Genomic DNA, 23,827 nt, shown 5'->3' on the forward strand with positions numbered 1-23,827 from the left:
AAGGAATATTTAGCAGAGTGGATTTCAAATTGGTTTATAAATCAACAATACATTAAAACAATTGTTGGGCAATCCTAAGGATAAAATACCAAATTTGGTATGGTAAGTCAAGTTATTAGATTACCTTCAGTCTCTGAAGGTAATCTAATAACGCGCGTCAGACAGTGTAATTGTGAGTGTTGGTGTAGTGGTGGTGTAAACAGTGTATTCAATATGAATATCGCCAACGGTTCCAGAAATTCCAACTTAGATATAGCAGTGAGTTGCGTTTCTGTTTCATTTGAAGTGGATTAGTTCTATTTGGTTTCTTAGAAGTAGAACTGGATCAGTCTTTCACAAATCTTTTATAATCAAAAATGGAAAATATGCGAGAAAAGAAAAATATTTATTTGAAAATTGGTCAATGGCCTCTTTGCTCTTAATACTTTTAACTGATGGACAATAAAGATTCAATTGGTATTTTGCTCATATGATGATTGTTTCAATGATACGATATTTTCAGTGAATGAGTAAATCGTTGAGAAAATAATGTTACAAAAAAGTCCATGTCATAGCTTGTGAAGCAGGTCCTGTCCGGCTATGATAGAATTTGGCGAAATCGCGGCCCGTTTGATATACGGAGGAAATCGTTTGATGTTTTTTTTGTATATGTTTTTATCATAGAAGTTGGTTCGTTTACATGGTTTCTTGTTAACTTATTTGTAGGAAGGTCTTGTTATTTATTTGTTTTCGTATGTTTACTTTTTAGAATTCTAGAAATGTCGTTTCTGCTATATATATCGAGTATGTTTAGCGGAGTAGAAAAGTAACCGAAGAATTCAGATTAGTTAAGTATTAGAGATAAGTTAATTATTATATAAGTTAGTTAAGTGATAGTGCTTGAATAAATTGAGTTATTAAATGACAGTGTTTATAAATTAACCCCATCAGTATAAATAAATAAGAAAAACATTACAATAACATATATTAGGTATGATACCAATATCTCACTTACAAATACAACCAGAACTAACTAAATCCACGCAGAATTAGCGAACTTCATTTACATGCAAATATTTAATACCTTCGGACAACTTCTTGGAACTTAGCTGAGGTATATATTTCAAATCTAACTAAACTAAATCTGAAACTTAAATGAACAAACGCATAGTTTGTCTCCATACTTGGCCGGCGGTGCTAATTATTATCTTTGTTTGAGATAAGGTATGTTGAACGTTGTGAATAAAAAAGGATAAACCTGTATTTTTGGAGAAATGAAGAATTGTAATGAATGAGTTTAATTTGGAATTTCCCAAACCGAACAAAGATCAGTGTAAAAATATTGGGTATACCGAAGCTTGTTGGATGATGAAAAAATATGCAGGATGCCAGTTCCAATATGCACATTGAATAGAAAACTGCTGCACGACTAACTCGAGATGAATATAAATAAGTAGCTCAATAGGATCCCACAACTATGTCATTCAATTTTAATTTTAGAGCGGTTTTAAATATCGCTAAGGGCTACTACTTTAGAGGTTATTTTCCTACCTTGGCACATTAGCAGTTTACAATTTGACAATTTAGGTAATTAAGATGTGAAGTGCTACGTATTGAATGGAACGCATGTCAAAAGAGGACGACATAGCGGTGAGGAAACTATTGTAGCTACAAAACGCTTATAATCAGGAATTGTCTATTACAGAAATATCAAAATTTAAAAGTAATGTGTATTTCTTAGCAATACCAAAGGAGTACCACGCATTCTATAACTTCACAAAATCAACCCAAAATGTCAGAGACATGCTGCCTGAGTCGAAGGCCGGAGATGTTTCAGAATGTGAATAAATGAAGTAATATATGCGCCTTATTTTTATTCTCAATTTTTTTGGCAAATTATTGTTTTTTTTTCTCAATTATTTTTATTTTATAAAAAATACCTACATTGTAAAAATTTGCTGCTGTAAATGAGTAGATAAACATGGAAATTCATTCAAGGATATCTAGTTAATAATGTGTGTGTTCTCAACAAGTATATATTATCGAGAAAATTCTCAATGCCAAGTTGCGAGTGTCAAATATCTCTGGAGCACATTTATAATTGAAATTTCTACAACACAATCCTAACAAGCATTAAAAAAGTAGAATGTATTGACCTAACACAAAAATAAGAAATATTAATTACCATTTTTAATTGATCATGAAACTTTCAAATGCCTTTTTCTCTAAATAATGTACATAGCTACAGTTTGTTCAAATAATTGTTAAAATCACGGATGCTTATCAAATCAATCTAAATATCCTACCGATAACAACTTTCGAAGGACGTGGATCATGTGACTTTGGATATTATGAGCTTCCAAAAATAGCTCCGATTTAATCTTAGAAGCGATAAGTTAAATGAGCTAGTCAAAAACAATGAAATTAGAGAATTCCACACTTGGGAATAGATGGAGTGGAAAATGATTCAGAGATATGTTCCTACATGCTTTACTGACGGTTGTAATGAGTTGCGTTTCTTGTATAAGTGATGATGACTCTTTTTATATTGAAATAGGTTGATTTCTACAACCCTCTCTCAAAATTCGCAATATCTAAATGATCGCATTTTGCTGTTGAGGATTTCCAATTTTTAGTGATTGTTTGGCTTTAAATGCAATTTTTGAAAGTTTCCTTAAGCAAATTTTCTTTTTTTTCACGATATAGGACCGAATTTAATTTTTATCAGTCTTCAAGTTCAATCGGTCCAGAATCCTAATACTCCCTTACTATTATTTTTTCACCCTTCTCAAAATTATTTTTCATTACATGTAACTAAATTTAGAAGCAACTTCCAAACTTTTAACTTCATAAAATGGTGCTAAAACTTTATTAGTTCATTCCTACCTGGATGAACTGCGACACCTGCTGCAATTAGAGTTGATTCTATTAACAGCACATACAGGGGCACCTGAAACAATCAAGAAAGTGATTATTTTATCCAGAAAATACCGTTTTTTTACAATTTATATCCATTCAATGCATGCTACAATATTGGATAATATAGAATTACCAAGAGATAAAAAATTTCGTACGAATAGTTATAACTTGAATAAAATTGATTCATTTGTAACGCTTTTATTCTATTGTACATTTTTGCAATTTTTTAGCTGTGTAAGTTTACTCGACCTTTGTTGCCATGTTTACTAATAACAAGTTTAACTATTAACCCTTTGAGTCCCGCCATCTTCCACTTCGGCAATAATAGCAGCCTTCTGAATTGTCCGTTACTGACAAAACTGAAGTGTATATACTATGAAAAGTCTTGGACACCCTGTGTTTAGTTAAAAAATTGGTCTCATAAAATTTAAAAAAAAAAAGATAAAAGTATTTCATTAGTTTATTATTTATAAACAATAGTTTTCTACTAAGTAGAAAACATGAATCTTTGGCTGAGAGTCGATTTAACCTCCTCCACGTTACAATAATATGCTGGAACCCCAACCACACTACTATTCAAATTAGGTTGTCCAACTCAATATCATGATATTTTCTGCTTACCGTATATGCTGAACCTCTCTTGCGCAATGTTGTCGGGCACAAGAATTTTCACATGAATCAATTGGTTAGAAGATAAATGTAAAAATTTGTTAGCTGTAATTTTGACTTGTCATATTGTATGGAAGAAAAACATTATTTCCTTAGAAAATTACGGTACCCCCTTGATAGGGAGTAGTATAGTGGGATATATGTGTATATGTCGGTTGTCGATTCTCATCACTAATCAGCCCATTTCTTGTATCATCTGGAAGTAACACTTATCTCAGTTGGGAAAAAAGTCTACCGCATCCTCTATGTCTAGGGCGTCTAACGAAACTTTCTGTCTTCAGACATTCCAGGACGTACACTACATGATCTGTTTTTCATTATCACTTCCACTATCGCTGGTGCTAGTCATTTTATTAATATTTTGATTACAATGTTAAAATAGATAAAATCGGGTGTGGATATCAAATAACTGAATAATTATATACTTATAGAAAGAAATTAAAATGGAGAAGAAACTTTTGTAATTAACGTTAGTCTCAGTCAAAATTGTATCAAGATCTGCATTGATCTTTGCTTCCGCAATTATTTATAAAAAATATATAAAATAGGGAGAACCAATTAACAAAAAACTTCTAATTGATGATAAATAGTATTTGCATTACTTATGTCGTTCGTGGTATCAACAATCTTCTTCGTAAATTACTATTCTAATTCTAATGGAAATTATCTCTTGGAGTGCCATTCAGTTCTATTGACTTTAATAACAATATGCATAAGATTACACAGATGCATTATTCTCTGATTTACACATAACTAGACTGAACTAACTCCCAAGGAATTAATCATTTTCAGCCATTTGTGTATCTGTATAGTTCGTTCCAGAATTTGTAATTTTCTTAGATTCGGTTACATTTTATTCTTTTGAGATATATTATTATAATGATTCCCAAATATGATAATTATGAATAGTAAAGAGTTAAATAATATTTAATTTGAGTAACAATAAATAAATGAATATTGATATCCTCTATAAATAAAGGAGTAAAGAAATCGAAACTGAAAAGGTGACATTTCGAATGGATAATTTGCTTATACGTATTGAATTAACCGAATACAATACATTTCTTGTTTTCAGTTTAGATATAAAAAACATCGTATTTGTTTGTCAGTCATTGTCATTAAAGCATTTTCTGTCCTAATTCTCCAGTTATCATTATGTTAATTAAATTGTTGCGACACAATATGATAGTAGAGATTAACATAGGGCTGCAGCTGGCCTCCATAGTAGATATACTGGCTCTTTTTTTAGCGTGTAAGGCTCCAAAACTAATGAGCAAGCCAATATCTTCCCAGTGATTTATTATACAAAATAAGAGACATCCTTTTTATAATATAAATCGAAATCTTGAACAACACAAGATGTGCAATATGAGTAGTTCGCTGGCAGTCGAGCTGATTGCAGCTTCTGAAGATATCAACCTCTCGTGTTGGCGAAACGTAATGACTCGAGAGCTTTTGTTTGAATATGAAGTAGTTGCAATATAAAATAAATAATCAGTATCGCTTGTGACTCATAATGAGTCTGTTCACAACTATTAATAGAATATAAAATCAAAGAAGAATGAATTCGTGCCTGCAGCCTCTTCTTTAGCAAAAATAAGATTATCTGTATCCACACATTTTTTAACGAGATAAAAATAAAAACCACTAACGCAGTTATTATAGTCTACAAATGAAATCATATTACGGGGCGGTTGAACAGCGTTTAGAAATGTGGTATGGAGCTATTTACGAGAACATCAAATTGAGAATGCTTCAAGCAAATATATAAATATAGATTTGTAAAAAGAGTAATTCATCATTATTGAATATTTGTTTCTACAGACCGTGAAATTCCCTGGATCGTATCTTTCTTAAATATATTTATGTTACCGTCACATTTCCGCTTAAAGTAAGATGTAATCGATAGGTTATCAAAATATAAATTTTCGCAGATGATATTAGTAAAAATTAGTTGCTCGAAGCATTTAATAATAATTTTCATACCTGTGAACTGGATAAGTTATGGAAAACATTATTCGAAATTAAACTTTTTTTGGCATATATAAAGTGTTAACAATATCAGTTCTAAAATCTTGATTTTCCTAGATCTCTCTTTTTCTTCGTTATTCTCTTCTTAAAGCCACCATCCATTTGCTTGGGATATGGTTATAAAATGGAAATAATTGATTTCTCGATTGAATCACAAGACTAAATAATTATCATTATATGAGAATGGAAACATATTTATAATTATCACTTAAAAATATAAAATAATTCTGAATATGCAAAAGTAATATTATATGGTATTTTAATTACTTGTAAGTTTCTCTCTTGACTTAATTCTCTTAAATTTATCATGAAATTAAAGATTGGTAAATATCAACACAGTGAATTAATTATGTTCAAATATCCTTACACAAAAATAATAATTTAAAGTTGTACTTACCTAGTAAACATACGTGAGAAAATCGGTATCAATGCAATGTTCTTCGAATAGTAGGAAAATAAAGTCATATTGTACAATATGAACATTATAAACCATGCACGTTCTATTCCACATTAGCAGAATAGAAATAAAAAAATTGGTTGTGTGAGTTATAAAAGAAACCACTGAAACGATCTAGATATTCTGGATCCGACAATAGCTGGGGATAAAATATGATGTTCAACAATTCACAAAGTTCAAATCGGTTTCTAATGCATTATATAATGTACGACTTCACAGCACCAAAAAAGTATAAACCCTGGAGAAAATATATTTATGTCATCGACTATCCTGTATATTTGTTACGATCCCCATTCCTTTCTTCCAAAAATCAAAAATTAACTGAATGTTAACATCCTTGATACAGATTTTGAACAGAACTTTCAGTCTATTGTACAGATGGTAAATGTGAAGTAAAAGTATACAAGAGATTAATATTGATAACAATAATGTTCTATTTCTTCTATATTTTACATTTTTTCTATCCATCCAATATTCTTTATACAATATTACCAACCAAGAAATACTTTAACTTTGTGAATATTCAATTGAACAAATGCCAGGAACGATTAGAAAACATTGTAGGCAATATTAAACAAGTTTTATCTCAATTATAAGGGTTAATAATCTAATGAAATTTAGTAAGGAAATTTAGGGTTACTTTGGGGTATGGTGATTCCCCATAGGTTCTTTGAATCTATCCTATATGTCATCTAGCACGTGAATATTTCAAAAAATAAGATAATGTAATGTTTTTCTTATTTATTTATACTATTTACTATCGGTGTGGTGTATTTATAAACACTGTCTTTCACTTACTTTGATTTAAACACTTACACTAGACTTAACTATCTTATACAATAATTAATCATTCACTAATACTTAACTACCCAATATAACTCAAGTTTAAATAAATAGAATAAATAACTTATTTGAATTATTCGGTTACTTTTCTATTTCGTTCCGTTCATTATGGATATTACTTATATCCCAAAAAAGTTCTAGAAAATAAACAAATAAAACAAATAAATAAAATGACCTTCCTAGAAATTAGTTCTAAAAAATATAGACAACTCGCCGCTTAGAAAAAGGCTTTTCAAAGGAACCGCGAATTCCCCAAATATTAGAATTCAATTATAACCGGATAGGCCGGCCGCACGGCTCATGTCATGGACTTGTTTGTAACAATAACAATATATTGAATTATTACTTTAGTATTATTTAGTTTTCACCAAGATGTGATTGGATTTTTGGTTAAAAAGGATTGTAAAAATTTTAATAATATAATAAATGATTTCTCTTTCAGAGAATCTATACTGTGCACGGAATATTCTTTAATTTGTAGGATATTGTGGACTGCAATGTTAGTAGAATGCTCTTCACAGTTTCAATGTCATTAATCATGGAATTGAGAATTGAAATACGACTGCTTGAAATATCTGCTTTCGTTTTAGCGTGATCAAAAATAGTACCCCATGACGATTCAAATTGAATTCCATTGACGCTCTCAATTTTTTCTAGTTTTCCTATTTTTGATGTTTAATTTTTTCCATTATTTCCTGTATCCTTTACAGAATAAGAATAAGGTTATATTAATGTGCAATTTAAGTCAAATTCTCAATGAAATATTCTTATTTCTATTTGCTTTTTCAATGATCTAATATTAAACAAGCAATAAACAACATAATTTAGAGAATTATTCGTGGATAAAATGCTATTACGAGTAGTTTTGATAAATTAAAAATAATTTCGTTTATTATTGACGAACTTATAGCATAGATGTTACGTTTTATTGCCGAAAGCTATAACTGGCAAGATTCATTTGGAAGGGACTTTTGAATTCACTCAACCCTTTACAAACAAACTTATATAATATACAATGCTGATTTGTGGCTTTCTCTAATTTGGGTTAATTAACGCATTCCGCTAATATTGATCTACTTTCAGTATCTCTTGATTCCACTGTTATTTTCCAAACAATGATTTTTGAGAATCAACAAGTTTTCTCTTCAGTTTTGTGTTGAAAAATTTAGCTGCTAGTACGACATTTAAATTTGGAAATGAAGAAATATAGATAAGATTTATAATATTTCGAATAGGTAGAAAGTACTAGCTTTGTTTCATTAGATAATAATTGAAACTACCAGGAAAAGTTTATATAATTTGAATATATATATATATATATATATATATATATATATATATATATATATATATATATATATATGTATCTATAACGTAGATGGTACGTGAGAGGGGAAGATGATACTTCTTATGAGGTTTCTACTAAAAATTTTCAGTTTGAAAATTTCATTACTCAATGTTTTTTAAAAAAAAACAGGAGACTCTTAAATAAATCCGGTCTCAGTCTAATTATACAGCTGATAAACAGAAAACAATTCCTGCTCAATTCCTACAAAATACATTTACTGCAAAATCTCACTCCTGCAGATTGAGAAACGAGATACGCCGATATTAGTAAAATATCAATAAATATTGTTTTCAAATAAAATATTGTAAAGTGGCGTTTTGACAATAACAGTATAGTTAATAGACTACTAATATTTGGGAATAAATGTTTGGTGTTATTTGATCAATGACCGTTTGATTGAGTCTTGAGTATTTTTATGACGGGAATTTGATAAGCAAAAGGTACTTCGATTTGATAAAGAATATTATTCACATCAACTTGATGATATTCTACTAAATTTTAAAACGACTATGTTGTATCACCATCACATCTGAATGTGTATTTCCAAGACTGATGGAATAGCTAACTCGTTCTCCAAATATAACAATGATTTGTTTTTTGGTGATGTTTGAAAGTATTAGTATGTGATACAGCTTCTACGGAGGTAGATGATTGAGAAAATCAAAGGAGCTTGCCAATCTGTTACTCGTCCATAATGATTGAACGAAGCAGTGAAGATTGACATCAATTTGTGCGTAAACTGTAGTGATAATGTTACTGTAGTACAAATCTCTCAGCTCTCTTTGTTTTCCATATAAAAACCCTTGTTTATAATTTCCAAGTACCTATCGCAATAATATAGGTATCTATCAATAAAATTATATTACGTAACCAAAACTGTGACGTTGTAAAAAACAGCTGCTTACATAAAATGTGTAATAATACTCATGGTTTATAACTTCAATATCGCACTTCGAATAGTTTTGAAGACATATTAGATATATACTAGCCACAACTTTGTAGGACGACACTATGTATATATACCCTACAACAAAAAATTTTGAGAAATGAGTAAAAATAATCAATCATGGAAGGCATAAGAGTGAAAAACGTCTGCTATCGGCCTTTCAATTTTTTCAGTGAACGATGTTTTCGTTTTTGCTATTTCAAGTCGCATCTAGGGGAGCAAGTTACCCTAACATACATGGCAATGTGTGTCGAGCCGGATCTCAATACTCTTTCCAATCAGTTTTGGATTATGTGAACATTTTCAGACATTGCTGTTTTTTGTGGGGCGCTACTACTCAAGATTTGATTGTACAAGTCTCTCGAACTATCCAAATCTTTCACTCATAGTCGATCAGCACTTTTGAACAGTATATGTGTTCGAGAAGTATTTTAATTTTATCTTTTCTTTGTTCAATTTCCGTTTCAAATATTTTCAGAATAGTTTTTTTGGTGTGACTTCTATACAGAGTTGAGCGAAAAAATTTAGTTGCAAGCCTAGTCAACGTTTTTTATAAAAGGTATGTCATTTAGGATCATTGAAAAAATCGATTATGGATCTTTCTGCAGAGATAATGCCAATCTTCTATTTCCGTCTAATATATGTGATTTCGCTAAAAGCACCCTGTGAAATTTGATTTTCGGGATATCTTGTATTAATTCGCATTCTAACCCTATACTATCAAATTTTAACGAATGTTAATGTTAAACTGGTATTCTGACTGCCTAGCTCTTTTTTTTTCTAATACAAATTCATTCAAAATAAACGATAGCCTCCATGACAGTCTTAAAGAAGGAGAGAGAGAGAGAGAGAGAGAGAGAGAGAGAGAGAGAGAGAGCACATACATTTGCCAAGAGAAGGTTTCGGTTGTTACAAATTCGTGATATTCGTGATACTCGTTTCAATTTCCGTATCTCCAATATTATTAGTATTACATTTAAGTTTAAGTAACTCTATTTTCAGATCCCTTATTACACCTAAAAGGCGAATATCTATCTAGCACACGCGTGGTTGCCTTAAATTATCAATATATAATATGGATTTGATATTTCATCATATACAAAAAGATTTTAAGTCCACTGACTAAATCGTAATCAGAATTTGTCGGAGTAATTTAGAAAAGTTGGTAGCCGAAAGCCAAATGTTGCGAATATTGAAAATTTATTTTTTTTAATTTGAAAGGAGAGACGTCGATAATATTCTATAAGTGTATAAGTGTACTACTCTTGAGGTTTATTTTATGGATTCAAGTTCATTAAATTTTATATTGTAGGCGAATAATCTCTAGCATCTAATATAAACGCAACACAAAGCTTCTAAGCTTGATACATTATTAAAGTCCTAGCGATAACGTGTGATGAATATATACAGAGATCTTGTAATATAAGTATAATATGACAAAGAAGGATAAAACACTACAAATGAAAAAGTTTTTAGTGAACTCATTTCATTATCACTTCAAAATATATAACATATAAAATGTTGTATTCAGAAAAAAACAGGAATAAAGGAGAAACCTGAATAAGAAAGTTATAACATTATAAATGTAGTTGCATTTATTGTCGCTATCGTTCAATGGAATTGAATATACTATGGAATATAAGTATTCGAAGTATGCAGTTGCATTGAAGTGTACATTTCCCTTTACCTGTCGTTTCATGATCCACCATACGTGACATATACTTTATCTTATACATATTTGCAACAAAAGGGAAAACATTGCAATGTCCATGCATTTGTTTCTTATATATTCGATTGAAATAATTATCTTATTAGTCTGAAATCAAATGCTCTTGATTTAAGTAATTACACAGCCTCGTAACATATTAAAATGAAGTTCTTGGAAGTTTTATCCAGTTAATCACTTTGAAACAGATTCCCAAGTTTCAGTTATTACCATAATATTCTATATTTCCATGAAATCCCTACACAGTCCTTTAATGTAATTTTATCATTAGTAGAACAGACCCTTCCGACTTCAAAATTAAATTACTGCGAAACCCTTGATTTTATCTAGATTATATAATCAGGCTACCTATTTCATAGAGGCAATCATCCCAGGAAATGAAAGCTATAGGTGCCCGTATATAGTAAGCTATACATTCAATTCCGATTAAGAGCAATTCTGATAATACAATATTTTTTTACAAATAATATTATCTCCCTAAACGACGCCGTTTAAGCATAGAGGTGTATCGGAAAGAAGAGCAAAGCTCAAACAAAAATTTCATAGCATGATTCATTTCTTTACTCATTACAGTACGTTTTAATCATAATTAGTCCACAAAAATGATAACAATTATGATGGCACTAACAATAATTATCATTTAGTTCTTGATTATCACTTTGAATTGTGTACAATTGCAAAGCGCTCAAAAAATAATCTGGAAGACATTCCAAGCATAATTCACACAATGATGATGAATAAAAGATATGGAGTTCTAGGATTCTCTTGCCAATAAAGAGAATGGCAGGTACCAATTTAGTTGATCTACAAAGCAAATAAGTTTCACTTAATTTGAACGTAGATAATGATAATCTTTTTATGTTCTATATCATAATTTCTTATTCAAACCAACAAATTATGGAAAAGCATTGAATGATGGACAGTTCTTTGAGAGTTTATTTTTAGTTGTAAATATGGGTAATGAGTACGATTATTGTATTCGCAATGTCAGGTTTTATTTGTTTCTTTTGACGCGAAGTTTGCGATGAACATTTTTTCCGTCAAGATCTACAATAAAATACAGTTATTGACATGGAAAATAATCGGGTATTTTGATAATAAATTCAATATATATATATATATATATATATATATATATATATATATATATATATATATATATATATATATTGAAAGTTCATAAATTTCATAAATTTTGTAGCTGTAGAAAAGCAGAATCGTTCAAAATATTCCTATCAAAATGTTTCAAAACTAAGTTGGGAAAGTTTATATTAGTAGGATTTGTTCGCAAAGCTATATTAAATCAAGTGCAAGAGTTAATAAAGACAATTTATTCAGTTAGAAATCCGATTGGTTACTCCAAAGTTACTGAATTAATTAATAGTCTTCTGAAAGCCTCGCTTTATAATAGCAAATTTGTGAGGATATATGAATGTTTTCTCAAGCTTACAATTCGAGAGTATATCTATTCATGAAATTGTATTATAAGTGACTCATATAGTAAAGTTATATTACTCCAACTTCAAATAAAAAAAATGAAAAAAAATAAGTGAAACGTATTATCTTCAAACGTCCTTAACATAAATATACTAGGTTTTGCTCCAAAAAGTTCTAATTTTCACACTACCTATGTATATAAACAGGTATTATGTAACCGAAAACTGAGATTCTCCAGCAGAAATTTGAAATCAGAAGAATTCATTTCCTAGAATAATATGTAATCTTGGTCCACTATAAATAAAAGCGATTCAAATAATTCACATGGCTGCATATGAAAAGATGTTTAATATATGGAGATCAACAGAATAGTACATTCATAGGAAGCAGAGAGCAGCGCAGTTGGAAAAAAACTTTCATTTTTAGCTTGTTATGAGAAGGCAAGTAGTGTTACGATACGAATAGAGTAACGAGAAAACGAGACAGGGAGAAATGAAATTGAACTGGAACAGATGTGGATATTAGATATACAAGTGTTTCAATTGGTACTCCTTCCAAAATGGAAATCCTAATGATAAATATATTAATTTATGTAATTCACAATCAGACATTTTGCCAACAACTAGTATTTATTTAACGGAACTTCACCATAACGTCCTATCGCTTTTTGCTTTGAACATAGCATGAATTCTCGAGAACGTTGTATTTTCAAATTCTTGAAAATTTTATGCCCTCGCTCATATCACTTTTGTACAATCACTGATCTTGCAGTTGTTTTCATGCCCTATTTATATGCAATAGCGCAGGGCTGTTGGATACCCATTCTAATAAATGCATTTTATTGACCTTGAACTCAATACTTTTTTTGAGTTGACAGTCTCGCTGGACGTCTAGGTTCTAAGTTTCTTTTATTTGTGTAAGAAATACTCTTTGATAATGATTGAATATTCATCGATATTGACAATACCCACACCATAATGGATACCTGAAATTTTACTTTTTGTTTCGGACAATTTGGATATAATTTTCACAAAATACGGCAGTAACAGTTGGTTTGTTATAAACTCAAACATAAATTATAATCATTTGGCAAAAGCGGATCTTATGTGTGATATTGTGCTATCTAGAGAATTAGCACTACCGAATTGCAACTACAAAGGGCCCAACACATATACATGCTGCATCAGTTTTTAAAAGCAGTTTATGTTTATCCGTTTACTTTTTTCATGCGATTCACTTTCTGTGGTAAAATTATTTTCTAACGCAAAGAAAATGGGAAAACAATCACAAGCCATGCTGCTAGTTTTATATTTTTAATATTCGAACTAAAAATCTGTACTTTATATTTTTTTGAGATAAATTATAACGCTTTTTTAAGATCGGAAATTGATAGCTATGTCTAGTCAAACCTCTTATCTTTGAAGTATGGGCGGATCTAGGTCAAAATTTTTGAGGGTGCCAGCTATCCTGAAGAATCCTATTTAAATGGTCCGTTTTAATGCCTATCCCAAGTAGGCCTTAGTTATTCCATTTATTATAACAAAAATAAAGCCCCCAACATTTTATTAATATAGCTCATTTCAGTTGAAAAAACTGTTTATCTACTTCGGAATTTTATTATGAAAACCGCCCTAGAATATTGCTTTTATTCGTTGCTAGAAAAGCTTTATGAGAATATTCAAAAAGGATTTATTTTTTTTGAAGAAAATAGTTTGTTTACCGGTATTTAGCGTCAATTTTTAGTCTTTTTATTCTTCATAGTTATTAATGTCTCTTTACGAATTAGGCTTTCTTTATATTTGTCGACCTTTCGAAAGATACAAGTCTGCAAGTTTATCATAGTGCATGTCCTTTACTATGTCACTTTCTGAGCACAGGTCATTAGGTCCGCCAGACGTTCTTCGCTCATTGTCAAACGCAGCCAATTGTTTATTCTCCGCATTGCTGAGAATGTCCTTTCGTATGTCGCACTGTTGAAAGGCAAGGTAAAAGCAACGCACATCATTTGGTGTGTTAGGGTACGTTGAAGCACTGATGGTTTCGATTAAAGCAGGAACAACCTTTTTCAATTGTGATGTTTTCAAATTTATCAAAATATTGTCAGCATCCTTCTTTTCTTGCACAACAGGATTAGCTAGTTTCATTTCTGCTTTTAAACTTCTTATATTGACATTTGCCATATCGTAAGTGTCTATGAAGAACATACTTTTTTCTATGTTCAATCGCACAAACTGTTGACATTGCCAGTTTCAAGCACTCTTCTGAAAATCTTCTTTTCATCTCATTCAATAGCAAGTCCATAACAGGATAGTAGAAATTTGTCCTGAAGCTTGATGCTTTAGCTGATGCCGCCGACCCTTTTCCATTGGAGTTTGTGCTTTCAATGTTGTCAGCGATTATGTGCCCAACAGGTGTGATAAAGACATAGCTGCCAAGCCTGCTAGACAGTACCCTACGCCGCTTACTGCCTTCGGGCAGCCTAACATCAGTGGCTGTGGATGTACTACCACCACTGCCTCAGATGAGGCTGGTACGTCGTTTGCTTTTGCAAACTGAATTACCTTCTTCCAAATCTGGGTCCATTTCTCCTCGGTTCTCCAGCATTCTATAATCTTTATTGCTCCTTTAATGGTTGACGAGCAAGAAGCGATGCTGCTGCTCTCTTTCTGTAAGGCCTTGCTCAGCACATTCACATGGGTCAAAATTTCGGCGAAAACCAAAAGGCAGACAATAAAATCTAAACTTAAGATTGAAGCAATTATGCCTTTTGCTTCAGGCGCCCTCGCATGCCGCAAATCAGAGGCAAAATTTTTCAAAACCTCTACTATAGGCTTGAAAAAGTCTTCAACAACAGAAGCAGCTGTTGCCCTACATGATCACCTCGTATCACATTGTTTGACAACAGTTCGAATATATTTTTTATGTCATTGGTTTCAACTTTCAATTTCTTTTGTAAATATATAAACGTTGCATTTGAATCAGGACTAGAAAAAAATTTTAATAGAGCTTGCATTGTACAAAAAAAGCTACAAGACAGATCGTTACTGTTGCATGCAGCTACTAAAACTAAGTTTAGTTTGTGCGCCATACAGGGTACATAATTGGCGTATGGATGAGACCTTTTAACGATTTCTTGGACATCATTGTTGACCCTTGACATTACTGATGCTCCATCATAGGACTTATTGTTTCGATTACGCGACTTGCCTACTTACGTCTTACTTGTTAAAAAAGTTTATTGCACTAAAAAATTTTTGATCCAAAACAAACACTTATATTGCCTAATGCCTGTTACGTTATTGAGCTGTTAGTGCTAAGATATGAATAATATCCTTCTTTGGGTTTTTAAGTAACAAATGCACAAATGATGCTATATTCTTCCTCCTAAATAATGTCTACACTAGCTTAAGCAGCCATTACTCCATTGCAACAACATTTTGTGATTTTTGTAAGGCTTTCGATTGTGTTAATCATAATATTTTAATCAACAAATTGCAGTACTACGGTTTCGGGGGAGCACCTCTCGCATGGTCCAAATCTACCTCACCAACAGAAGTTAGGTTCTAAGGGTTGATACAACGATGTCTTCTTGCAAGCCAATAGAATGTGTAGTGTCCCAAAGAACAGTATTAGGCCCTATTTTGGTTCTTCTGTTTATAAACAACATCGCCTATGTAGAAATCATTGGTAAAATATGTCTATTTGTAGACGACCCTAGTTTTTCCTGGAGCCTTAAATCATGGTGCGCTTCTAATTTATGTCTCAACGTTTCTAAAACCAAAGTTATCATATAAAATTATATTGCAGCCTTTTTCATTAAATAACACCACCATTGACGTCGTTGAATCTGTAAAATTCTTAAGGCTTGTTGTGAACAATTCCTTGAAATGGGAATTACATATTGCCGATCAGTTTCCAAAGAACTGAATTTATCCATTTTCTTAACAGTCTATTATGCCCTTATTGATCGCATCTCCGATATGCCCTTCCCTTCTGGGGTACGTGTGGTGCGTCTCAATTTGGGCGAATCTTCAAACTACAAAAGAGCTGTTAGATATTTAGTCGGACTAAACAGCAGGGCTCACGACCTTTACCTACCCACTCTACGTTCAGCTAAGGGCTCATTGTAATTTTGCATTGTAAAATGCATTGTAAAATAAAGAGCATACAATGTGGTTTTCTTCTGTATATTGAAATTTTATTTTGTTTGTTTTTTCTTCATTTAGTTATTTTTATTTCTGTATCTTAGTTTTTACAAGCGTTTTTCTATAAATTGTATGAATTTTTGATAATAAAGTATTTCTCTGTCTTTCTCTCTCTCTCTGATAATAGACAGTTATTTTCTCACGTTTGAAAAAATTTAGCACTACTTTCCTAACAAGCTGAAAGTACCTATACCCAATTAAAATAAAAATTCGCCTGAACGAGACAAATTCATGATAACTTCTATGTATTGCAATTGTTCATGAAAGTTAATGTATAATTACTGCCTCAAATACTATATCAAAATCAAATGACGCATGTAGTATAGTCTTGTTGTTTATATAAGTCCCATTCTATGTCTGAATGTTTTTGGTGTGGTTTCATGGGGCAATTAACCTGAAGTAATGATATGTTATCTTGAATAGTCCTGGTAATATTATTGTTCATATAGTAGTTTTGGAGTGATGACAACAGAGTCCTGTGAGACTTCATTGTATGAACTTGAGAAATACGTCATAAGTGCATTTATTCTGAAGAAGAAAAAGACAAATATACATTTATCGGAGTTCATAAATGTAGACAAGTTCCTAAGTTGTATGATTGAAATACTTCGAAATCCATTTGTTGGTTTTTAAGGGTCTCTCTTCAAACATATAATATTCAATAAACATAGAACAAACGGAACATCTGTCACAAAAATATGACTAACTGTTGCAAGACCCTTTATATGGATGGTTAGGGATACAGGCCGGTTAGTAAAACAAATTTATTCAACCGCTGCTGTTTAATGAAATTTCAGCCCAAGCGTGGAAGTTATACAGTAAACAATTGAAACATTCAAATCTACGTCAATTTGTTCATTCGTGGTCAGTCATAACGAGAGAAGGACGAAAACACAATGGACAAACTCAATAGTTTGTCCCAAATTGGGTGAATTACAACTCTCATTCATGAATTTCCCTTTGCTATCGCAGGCGTTTGATTAAAAGCTATAAATATTCTAGACACGATAAATTTACTATGCACAGATCATATATTTTGCAGCCAATATAAAAATTACTAAGGATGAATAGAAAAAAGCTCTTATGAATTTTATTGAGAGACATTGTAGTAAATGGAAAACAAATGTTAATAAAGAGTTCAGTGGTGTGTGAAAAATATTTTAAATGCATTTTTATATCAATCAATTAATTGAATGCAAACCTGTCTGAATAGCCAACGAGTGAACATCGTTAATTGCTACACTAACAACTTTTTACGTTTTTAACGTATTTACATTGATAAAATCAATAGTTCCTTGTGATAATACAGTGTAAATAATAATCAACATGTGATCATTAACAATCAATTAGTGTTATGGTTTTATAAACTGCAAACTCTCACTATTAGTCAGTTGGACAATCAAATTCTCTAGTAGAGTAGCATTACAATCATCAGGTAACTGTTATATTCCTTTTATATTATCCACAGAGTCTTTCCGGGACGTCTGTCGCATCAATAAAATTATTGTGAAGTGGTTTTGGCAACCAAGACCATTCACATAAATGAACTCCAATAACAACCAAAATCAAATGTCTTCATCACAACTAACCTATGTTGCTGCAATCCTAACTAAACCTCCTCCTCCTACTTTTCCAAATAGGGATCAAGCCATTATCTTTCATGTTATTCCCAACACCGTTCTCATTGAGTATGTTAAAGCTGTAGGAGATATTGTTACCCCCAAAAATATTACCTTTGCGTCACGAATCTCAAATAACCGTAAATACGGTAAATATGTCCCCCGAGAGTGCTCCTAGACAACTCACATTACCAAATGCTCCGAAAGAAACTGAGATAACACAATTACCAACCCCTCTAACTTATGGACAAAAAAGAGCCATATCAACTGATAGCAATGTTGATACCCTTCTCCTTCTCACACCGGAAATCACACCTGAATCAATAATAAATCAAATGCTTCCCCCTCCACTTATTAATCCTAATACTTCTTCTAAACATTTGAAAAAAAAAGTCCAAAACAATCTCTGATCTTTATAAATTAACACCCAGCACTCAAAAGGCAATACACGCTATTTACGAAAAAAATCCCTCAGATCTCACTCTTACAGAAACCCAGTTCACAGCATTCTTAGAAAATACACATGGAAATATAGACCCTCTCAAGGAAGCTCTAGTGTTCACCTAAAACACCCAAGGGTTACTAAATGACTTATCGCTTCTTTATTCCGCAACGAAGGAAAGGTCCCTCAAAAACCGCCTTACAAGAATTAGGATAAAAATTCAACTACAAATAAATCCTGAAGACTCTGATAATATAAGCGTTTCCTCCAAATACCAAACTGACGAAGAATACAATATGCCACAATCCGAATACCTGCAAAAATCCTCACAGCCATCCTTATCACCTCTTAGTCAAGAGCCACCTTCGAATTAATTCAATGGAACTGCGATGGATTCTTTCCTCGATTAGAAAGAATCCAGCAATTATTTGTTGATGAAAAGCCTGAAATAATATGCCTTCAAGAAACCAACACCAAAATATCCAAGCTCCCCAAATTAAACTTTGAAGGGTACCACTTTATCCACACCAACTGTATTCGTGCCAATGGCGGCACATCAATCTTTATTTGAAGCGAACTATTTTCGTCGCACCTCCTACTCACAACAGATCTTGAAGCTATTGCCATAACCATTTGGTGCCCTAATAAACTCACTATTTGCAGCATATATATTCCACCTAACCACCCACTTAAAGATACAGAGCTATTAAACCTTATCTACCAACTTTTCACCCCATATATTCTAGTAAGTGATTTCAATGCCCACAACACCATGTGGGGATCCAACTATACATTTGGTAAAAGTAAAACTATGGAAAGAGTAATTAATTGCATAGGTTCCTGTCTATTGAATACAGGCTTCAGTACACATTTCAATTTCTCATCCGGTACTCTCTCCTTAATAGATTTGAGGTTCAGTGACCCTAAATCGGCTACTCTACTAACTTGGCAAATTGCCGATGACGTTTACGACAGTAACCACTATCCTATCTTCTTATCACCCAATAAATATTCAAATACTCAAATATTCAAATAAATATTCAAATGAACAAAGTTCAGCCAGGACCTACAGGCGCCAAAACAATGCTGACTGCACCAGTCATACAACTGAAACAGATATCACTTTATCCACCCTCTCACTCTTCGACAATACAAATAATAACTTGTCGTTAATTACAAACGCCTTACTTTCAGCTGCTAATACGCACATTGGCAAAGTGCAAACAGTTCTCTGGTGGAATATCTCATGTCAAATTACTGTAGATGAACAAAACTTGGCACTTAAAAATTACCGAATAAACAAGAGCCAAGACAATCTTTTAAAACTTAAAAAAGCCAGAGCCAAGACTCGATATACCATAAAACAAAGTGAAAAATCTTATTAGAGAAACTATGTGTCCTCAATCAACGAAATTCAGAAGCAAAATCAACCCCAACCTACACGAACCATTGATTACCATACCTCCTATATCCTCTACTATAACAACTCAAGATATCACTTATCTAAACACTCCTTTCTCTCACACAGAATCACAAATCAACAAAAGTTGTTTGATTGAAAATAACTAATACTAATAGTATAAAAGCTGTTTTTATATACAAGTCTTTTGGAGGTTAGTGCTAACTAATATGGATTTAATGCTAGAAGCTCTATCTATGTGTCAGCATAAGAAGTTTCAGGCCTACCTAATATTTCACTATGGAATAGTGATAGTGATAATCCACGTGAGAGAAATGATATTTCAGTAGAATCGTGAAAAATATTACAATATTAACTACCTTATAGTAGACGGTTTGAATACATCGTGTGAATAATTACGGCTCATTACGCACTATTACTTATCATTGATGTTATCCTGAAAATGATAATTGAGATCTAATAAAATATTTCAAATACATACGTATTAGCTTATTTGATACACAAGAAGTTCGGTTTTGAAATATTGTTTCGGTAAGATTATGTGTCATGTTTTTTAAGAAGCTCGGTCATATCTCAGGAATCTTTATAGTGCAACTTTAAAAGGAAGATCTAGAACGGAAGCTTCCTTCAAAAAATCTTGGAAGACATTGGAATGGAATTTTCTAAGCTATGTTATGGCACATTTCACATTGAATTTTTGTGATTAAATCAAAACTTACGAGTAACTTCTATTACTACGAAATAACATCTTTATAAAGCCTTAAATTCAGGTAAATCTGAAGTTTAACTAAAGATAAACAAAAAATGGTAAATAATATTTTATCATAGTTTTTTTCCATTACTCAATAAAATATGAAGATTAACCGTAATAATTCAGAATTACTAAATAAAAACAGTTTCCGACTTCCTGCTGCGAGGGCAAATAACTCAAAATGAATCACTCTCTGACCACACATTATAATATAACTTCCTGTGAGGAAATATATAATGATATATTATGATTGAAGCATTGTTTGTGTGGCTTCATGGAATAAAACTTGTTGTTTGTTTTACTGTAGTTTTAACAAGTTGTTTATGCAAACTTTCTTGAAATGTTTCTCTGCCTAGAAGTGAAAGATGGTATTGAAATTTCTTAATGATGTTCATATATGCAAAATAATTTTTGCAAAACATCCATATCAAAAGTCAAGTTTGCCGGAGTGATGCAACAGGTAATTTGTAGAGATTTCATCAGTCAGGAAGTCATTGAAAATGTATTAATAAAAGATTTTTTTATTCAAGTCATAGTTTCTGGAGGACAGTCTCGAATAGCAGAATGAGTACTCGACCGACGTTTTATGTTGTCTCTATAAGTAATTTCTTCCTGGAAATCAGATTGGTTCTAGTCCGGTGAAATGGCAAGTCTATAGACTTGCGTCACCATCAGAGAAGTCTGCTTAGGGCAGACTTCTCAGTATTCAGAAAATACACTGAAAGGTCATCAAAAAAAAAAATAAAACTGCGTTAGCGAACCACTAAAAATCGAAAAAATATACATCCAATTATAAAGATTCATAAACTCTTGAAATTGAATCAAATATATGGAAAAGAAAATTTTTAGGAATGGTTTACATACATAAAAACGAGAAAGCTATCAATGATAGAAAAGAACAAAAAAATTTTTTAAATTTTAATACAACTACAAATAATATAATTGATAGCTGCTACATACTTTTGAGATGTAAAAACTAAGGAAAAATTAATTTTTCTGGTTTAAACTGATTTCTATTTTGATTTTAATATGTAGCAGCCTTTGATAATTAATTCATGGTTTATTAATGCAATTTTATTTTTTTATTGTATTAGTGACTTTTTAATATATTTTATAAATAGTGAGGGTGTCTGTCCTATGTGAGTAACGTCACAACCATTACAAGGTACTCCTTTTGTATGGGAGTCTTAGATTTTACTTTAGGGAAATATTGTATTATCTCTTTTATGAATTATACTAATTCGATAGTTCTTGTACATATGGTAACTGAAGATGTTTAATTATTTATAAAATTCTAAATTTCAAAAAACCATTATTTTCATGTATTTCACTTTCACACTGTTTGACCAGATATATTCACTAGATCAATATCTTGAAATTAGTTAAATAAAATGGAGTGACGTTTCATCAAAAATATTGATTTTATTCTTATTAATCGATGATCACCTGACCAGAATGATCACAAAAATCTCCAATCCACAGAGAACATTAAACCCACGAGACACAATACTCTTCAACTGCAATGTTGCAAACCTTGAATTTGATAATTCGGCCTATTACGGGAATTATTATTCTTTCACTTTTCTCAAGCTTGATTTATCCAAACTTTCAATTGGTACTTGCTTAACAGATATTGGTTAAAGAGCATTTAACTAGGTTGTTTACCTTTTTTCTAAAAAGAATATCTATTAAAATAGAATGAAAATTAAAAAGAAGTCAAGAATGTAGTAATGAAATTTCAAACTGCGAAAAATACTTTTAAGGCCAATGTCCGAACAATTATTAGAATACATACGTCTCCACTTAAGAATGAGACAGCGATAGAACCTTGTCAACATTAACATTTCTGGTGGCTCGCAATTACAAGAAGACAGGTATTATCCAAGTTCGCTTTTTCTGAATATCTTGTGATCTAATGCTTTTTCGTTCAGAGGCTCTACCAAAGACAATATCAGCCATCGCTGCTTGAAACATTTTTATATGAAATTTTTACATCGAGAGTCAACATGCAGCCTCGATCTTGGGAGACTGGTCTGATAAGAAGTTGAAATTTGCATACTCTCTAAATGTTGAAGGGATTGATAGTAGGTGGTACCGTGTACTCTGTTTAGTATGTCTTTCGGATATTGGTTACTTTCGACGAGATGGATTCGTTATGGTATTTAGAACTGTTTCATTATGAGTGACAATAGGCAGAAGCGGTTTCCAGTTTTAATTTTCAGCTGTCATCTCTAAAATGTGTAATTTTTTTCTGATTTACTTGTGAGCCTGGAGTTTTGTGAACATAGTTTTCACTCAAGAAAAATTTGAGATTCGAGAACGATTGAGATAACCGGATGAAGCAAGATATCAGTACATATACTACGAATCGTGTTGGGAAGGGTGATTATGTGATTTTTCGTTGAGGTACCGTTTTGTATGAGTGGGTTTTCTATGTACAGTAACGAACATACCTAGTTGGAAGAAACTAAATCTTCTTTCATCGACTTATGTTTTCCAGCAAAATTTTCACAAAATATTAATAATTCTATCATTCTAACAAAACATAGTGCCGACATTTTTACAATGATCAAATCTATAAAGTATTTCTTATAATCCGTTCATTAACGAGAGATTAAATTTTTTATCAAACTCAGAATTTTCCTACAATTTTCGTATATTCAAAGAATTTGTATCATTATCTTCTCTCATTTTGTTCTAGTCATGTAATTGAAATTTCATATGACACATTAAAAAAAATTTGGAGAGAAATGATGTTTCAGCAAACAACGCCGTTAGAAAATATGTGGGATTGTACTGCTACATATTATACGATGAGGGAGACATTTTCTGATTACTCAGAGATTTAAAACTATTTCAGCTTTGTAAACTGAATTTCTTTGTAATAACGCTCCAAGAGAGATTTATAGCATACAATCTCATGTGTATGTACCCTACGAATTTTACATAAAAGTATTGATTTATAAAAATATTCAGGACATAATAATTATTGATATAGATTCACGAATAACTGGTGTTGTTGATATTTTTATCAT

At 31.6% G+C, this 23,827-nt stretch overlaps 1 protein-coding gene across 2 annotated transcripts in view; it reads right to left on the minus strand.

Annotated features, from left to right (window-relative positions):
- Positions 1-23,827, minus strand: part of LOC130899053 (suppressor of lurcher protein 1) — a 253,451-nt gene that overhangs the window by 88,052 nt on the left and 141,572 nt on the right. For both annotated transcript variants that reach the window (XM_057808763.1, XM_057808774.1), the window contains exon 3: positions 2,866-2,929. In XM_057808763.1, coding sequence (XP_057664746.1) covers positions 2,866-2,929 — 64 coding nt within the window. The remainder of the gene's footprint in view (positions 1-2,865; positions 2,930-23,827) is intronic.

The sequence above is a fragment of the Diorhabda carinulata genome, chromosome 1 (assembly GCF_026250575.1).
Source record: "Diorhabda carinulata isolate Delta chromosome 1, icDioCari1.1, whole genome shotgun sequence".
Classification (NCBI taxonomy): domain Eukaryota; kingdom Metazoa; phylum Arthropoda; class Insecta; order Coleoptera; family Chrysomelidae; genus Diorhabda; species Diorhabda carinulata.